Source organism: Bos mutus, chromosome 5, assembly GCF_027580195.1.
Source record: "Bos mutus isolate GX-2022 chromosome 5, NWIPB_WYAK_1.1, whole genome shotgun sequence".
Classification (NCBI taxonomy): Eukaryota; Metazoa; Chordata; class Mammalia; order Artiodactyla; family Bovidae; genus Bos; species Bos mutus.
Window position 1 is genome coordinate 2,498,910 of NC_091621.1, and position 6,000 is coordinate 2,504,909.

Consider the following 6,000-nt stretch of genomic DNA (forward strand, 5'->3'; position numbering starts at 1 on the left):
GGAATTCCACATAAATGACACAAAACATGCAGATAAGGTGCAGCTATTCTATCCTGTAACTAAAGGAGTGATTTAGTTACATGTGTTTAATCATGAAACCCTTTCGTTCATTCAGCTAATACTTATTGAGCACCTGCCTCAAAAGAAACTACAGAATTCTAATAGATTAAACCAAAGGTCTGCAAAGCTTTTCTCCAAAGGACCAGATAGTAAATTTAGGGGGATTTGTGGGGCTGGTAAGTTTCTTTTTGAGCTCCTCAATTCTGCCTTCGTAGTTCAGTTATAGACTGTATACTATAGGTGTGACTGTGGTAGTAGTCTCAAGGTAGTAGAATTACTTTCACTTTATAGATGAGAAAACTAAGGCTCAGAGAAGCCAGGTAATGTACCCATGGCCATGGAGACAACCTTGAACTAACTGCCCTCATCCACGTGGTGGTGCTGTCCATGGTGCTGCCCTGGTACTGGTGTCATACACGACTTCATTCCTTTGTTTGCTTGGGCGCTCATTATACATCACTGGGGGACTCTGCAGGTCTCAGACTGCTCTTGTCTGCTTCCAGGAGTATGAATTCATCGTGCTGCCCAATGCATACATGATCCACATGCCTCATGCCCCCAGCTTCGACATCACCAAGTTCCGGTCCAACAAGCAATACCGCATCTGTCTCAAAACCCTGAAGGAAGAGTTTCAGCAGGACATGTCCCGCCGCTACGGCTTTGCTGCCCTCAAATATCTCACGGCCGAGAACAACAGCTAGCACCAGGAAGCCCACCACAAGCGACGGACGTTCTACAGAGCGGGGAGAGCCACTTGCTGTTTGGGGCCCAGCCTTCAAACTCAAATTGAGCATCACTGTTTTGGTTTGTTTTTGTCTCTTTGGCCCAACTAAGCTGCCCTCATTATGGAGATCTGGGGCAAGGATCCGGCCAACCCCACTCTGGCCAATGATCCATCATTCCCAAAGCAGGGGAATCACCTGTCTATGCAGTCTCTCCAAGAATGGGACACGGAGGGTGAGAGGGAGCAAAGGGGTTATCCTTCCACAAAGCCACACAGCCAGGTCTTTGGGATGTTTTGTTTTTTTTTTTTTTTTTAAGGGAAGGCAGGGTTCTGGGGGTTATCCATCCCAGGAAATAAAAGCAAAAATGTCTCTATCAGAGAAAACTTTCTTCTTCACCCTACAGTTTAACCATGTATCCAAAAGGAGGGCACGCCAATGATCGAACTATTGTACTTGACGTTGTACTTGACAGGTCCTGGAGGGAGGATTGATTGGCTCCTACCCTCAAGGTCACTCTTGTTTTGTTCTGGGGGTTTTGTTTGTTTGTTTTGAGTCTGGGAATCCCAAATAGAAAACCTGATCCTTTAAGGCTCCGAAGGAAAACCAGCTGCCTCAGCTAACATCCCTTGATCAGCAGTGGCTCAACCAAGAAGACAAGAGTCTTCAACCAGTATTTAAACATGGGTAGCCTTCTTCAGGATGGTCCTCAAGGCCCCATGACCTTAAATTTCCAACTGTTCAGAATCCAGGGGTTACAGAGGACTGTGGAAGTGCAAAGACCAGCTGTTGTGCAGCTGTTCACGTTTTCTTTGGGCAGTGACTGAGTCATGGGGACAGGGCTTTAAACGGATGGTTTCTGTGCACGTGAAAGGTCTGAACCTCTCAGGCCTTTAGAACTTTTTCAGTCCTGAAGATTCATGAGCCCGTTGGGAGAACTTTGGGAAGAATGTGTGGGGCTCCTCTGTGTTCATGTCTGCTCTGCTGCGGCTGGGCCAAGGTCATGACCTCAGGCTCCCTTGGGGACCCATCCAAGGGTAGGCCAGCACCTTCACCATCACACAGACTGAAGGGACACTGGACTTTTTACCCATTTTCTTGAATCTTCAATATTAATGTTGTGTTTACATTGATGAGAACAAGAGTCAGGGCCCCACTCTCTGCCGGGCTGTTTGTATCGAGTTGCAGTGTGACCAGCAGACGCTGCATCAGTAAATGCAAGTACAGACTGCTTCTTCCTCACTCCCCTCCCACTCTCTCAAGGACCTGCTGGAAACACTTCAGTGTAGAAAACAAAGTCGATAAACAGCAACTTTACACTTCTGTCCTCCCGGTGTGTTCGCTCGTCATTTGAACTTGAACTTCTTTTTCTCCCTACCTGAGGTTAGATCTCATTTCACACTCGCGACCTCAGAGCGGTTTCCCACTGTCCGTTTAGCTTCCATCACAACATAGAAGCCAGGGATTTTAGGTACCAGATGTGCGCTAGCAAGGCAAATCATGGCAGCTTATGACAATTATGAAATTATGAAACCCTGCGACAGCCGGATTTATGAGAGCCCCTCAGTGTGTTACACACTCAAGTGCATTCGCTCAAATTTACTAAAAACTTTAGGAAGACTGTTAAGACTAACTCTCACACAGATATGTTGGGTTGACCAAAAAAATTGTTCAGGTTTTTGGTACGATCTTATAGAAAAACCCAAATTTTTTCAGCCAACCCAATATGTAAGTTCATGTGTATATTTATGTCTGAGTGTGTGTATGTATATGTATATATATCATGTACATATACTACATATATGCAGGATTTGTTATTATGAAAGTTATACATGAATATTGTAAAAAGTGAACCATCACAGAAGTATTCAAAGTTCATGTTAAATCCCCATTTTCCATTACTGCGTGGGACCCAGCTCATACCAGCTCACGAGAACTTACTGCGCACATCTCTTTCTTACTCCTGTGTTCAGTAACATCACATTTGTAGCATGGAATCACCTGTGATCATAGTATTTACACCATGGAAATCAGGAAACACCACAAATCAGGGCACCAACACCCTGAGAGCCAGTTGTTAAACATCCACTGGCACACCACCTTTTCCTTTCCCCTGTGTACACACACACACACACAGTCTCTTTCAAACTTTCATATGCTGGTAGCTGTAATTCCTTGCTTTCACTCGCATTTCTGTGAGTATGGTTGTGTCTACATAATTTGTTATCTGAAGTGGGTCACCTCTGAGAACAAAAGAAGGTGCTAATTACTTAGACACAGTAGGTATAAATTGGGGGATGGTATTGCTTCACATACACTGAATTTATTAAAGCTAGAATCTGACACTCTATACCAATAAGAGAAAAATCCTGTTTTCCCCCAAGACAGGTGCCTGACACTCTGAAGCCAATCTCACTTAAGGCTAGAGCTCAGATGTTGGCTGATGCCCAAGTTCAACACAGAGACTGCCAACCCAGTGGAGACTGAAGTCTGTAGAGCCAACGGCGTGAATTCCCAGAACTTATGTTGAGAGCAACAGCTCATTGCCAGCCCCAGCTCCTGTGTGGGGAGCTGCAGCCGCTTGGGCAGAAGCAATTGCTGCAGATGTCGATTCCTTCGTATCAGTTTCCTAGGGTAAAACAAGCTTATGAATGGGGCACACTGATGTTTTCATGCTTAAATAAGCCAACACCGTCTTGGCTTTCAGCTGGGAGGAAGGAAAGGATTGTCTCATTCAGCCCCCATAATACTCAGTGTACAAGAGAGCTGAGATTTATTGAGTAACCACTGTGCAAGGACCTTTGGCATGTATGAGCTCACTGAAGCCTTGCAGCAAAACAGCAAAGTGGATATTACTGTTTATTGATTGGGACCCTGAGCTCTGGGAAATTAAGTAACTTCCCCAAATTCACATAGTCCGTATATCGCAGAATCAAAATTTAAAACCCAAGCCTACCTGTTTAAATCCAAAGCCATGTAACCTGCAATGATGCTCTCTTCCCCAATAAAAAAAAAAGAAACATACTAAATATTGCCAGAGGGCCTTCCCTGGTGGTCCAGGGGTTAAGAATCTACCTTCCAATGCAGGGGATGTGAGTTCAATCCCTGGTTGGGGAACTGAGACCCCACATGCCATGGGGCAACTAAGTCTAAGCGCCACAAACTAGAGAGTCCACACGCCACAACTAGAGAGAAGCCCCCGCACCACATTGACGAGTCCCCGGGCCACAACTTACTGACAGCCATAAACAAATAAATACTTAAATACTGACAGAGGATTTGAACCAATGGAGTACTATGAGATTCCTGATCCTTCACCATCCCTCCAATAATGCACACACCCTAGAGAGCAACCCTTCTTTAGATGCTCCAAAACTTGCAATGCTCATGGGCTTTCTGAAAATTCATTTGAAACAGGTCTGGGAAATCTATAACCATATATAGACAGCTGAGATCAACTCTAGGAGGGCAGTAATTGATTCCCTGCACACTTCTCCTGGGTTATTTCCTAGATGGTGTGGCCCAGGTAGAAACACTTAAGTTTTCAGCTCCCCTTTGGACCTCATCTGTGTGCCGCTTCAAAGTCATCTCTCCGAATGCCTTGAGCTGATTTACAGAGGACATATTTGCTGAATTGACTAATAGCGTCTTTGTACCCCATCATGAAAGGACAGACCCTACTTTAATTCTATTCCTTTCAAAGACTCTACTGTCTTTGAGTTAAGGCTTCATTTGTGGTCACCAGGCCTTTAGGGAGCTCTGTGTTAGTGGAAGAAACGTGATTAAAATCCCCTCTCAGATGCAGCCCCTGCACCCTCTTGCTGAAGATAATAAGAGCTGCCATTTACAGAGCCAAGACTTCTATGTGAGTTGGCACTGATAGGTCTTCACATCAACATTATAATATAAGGAAGGTATTATTATCTCTATTATTTAGCTAATGGAAGTGGTCCTGAAAGAAATTATGTTACTTACCTTAATTCACACAGAGGTTGTTAAGGAGGTGCTAGAATTTGAATCAAAATCTAGCTGACATCTGAAACCCACGTTGTTCTGCTCTGTGCTGCTATCTCCTCCTAAGATATTGAAATCAGCTTGGCTGATGGGCTTATACAGTTCTATCTTCATGTAGTTCATGACTATATGCTTTTTTTTTCCTCTTGCTTTTTTAATCCCAAGGGTTTATTTTTCAGTCCAGTGTCAGTAAAGTTTAGGATAGTCAGTTATCTACCAAATGTATTCTAAGAAGTTTCAGATCCCGAGAATCTAGTATCAAAGATATACCTGTCTTTGTTTTCATTCATTTAACAAAAATGTTCTTAGTAAGTGTCCTCTAATTTCAAGGGATGATTGATGATATCTGAAAGGAGACAGTGGGGCACCACAAAGATGTAGGGGTTCTCTTGTGAATATTTGATGGATTTGATTATTGGTTTATTACAACACATTCAATAGTCTTCAGAGATAGCATCTTCTGGAATGCAGGAGTGTCTGTCAGTCAGTAGGGAAGTGTTTCTCACTTGGTTCTCAGGTACCAAGACTATCTGGTCAATGAGGCCGGACACTGTCATGAAATGATTGACGGCTTGCTCAGAAGAGACTCATCAACAGATTCCTGGGTAAGTAATGCTGCTGTGGTTCCAAAGGAAAGAAGTCAAGGCTGTGGTAGCATCTTTATCACTTCTTCTGTATTCCACACAGCTGAGTATCTGCTCCATGATGGGCATGTGAATACAATAGTAAGCCAGGCACAATCTATTTTTGTGTCATGTAGAATTATATAGTTAACTGAAAAGTAAACAGACGATGCCAAGATGTTTCACCATATTACATTCATGGAAACAGCTTATTTTCAAACTTACAGTGCAGAAGAGTAGCAAAAATAATACAAATGACTTTCGTATACCCTATTTAGTTTCACCCATTGTTAACATTTGGCCACATATGCTTCATATCTCTGTCTATAATATTTTTTCTGAAACATTTCAGAGTAAATTGCATATGTTATGCCCCTTACATCCCAATATTTTAGCATGTGTTTTTTAAATAAAGACATTCCCTTCTGTAACTGCGGTGCACTGATCAAATTTTAGCAATTTAACACTGATGTAATACTATCATCTAACTCACAGCCTACATTTAAAGTCTGCCAGTTGTTCTAGTAATGTTTCATATCGGTAACACTTTTAATGTCCATCCCTTACCTCCACCCCTGATC

The 6,000-nt window shown here is 43.1% G+C and overlaps 1 protein-coding gene across 4 annotated transcripts in view; it reads left to right on the plus strand.

Moving 5' to 3' along the window:
• The window catches only part of LARGE1 (LARGE xylosyl- and glucuronyltransferase 1), a 609,925-nt gene extending 607,824 nt beyond the window's left edge, over positions 1-2,101 (plus strand). For all 4 annotated transcript variants that reach the window (XM_070370200.1, XM_070370202.1, XM_005898334.2 and 1 more), the window contains one exon: positions 564-2,101. In XM_070370200.1, the coding sequence (XP_070226301.1) occupies positions 564-761 (198 nt within the window). In that variant the 3' untranslated portion in view covers positions 762-2,101. The remainder of the gene's footprint in view (positions 1-563) is intronic.
• The last annotated feature ends 3,899 nt before the right edge of the window (positions 2,102-6,000 follow it).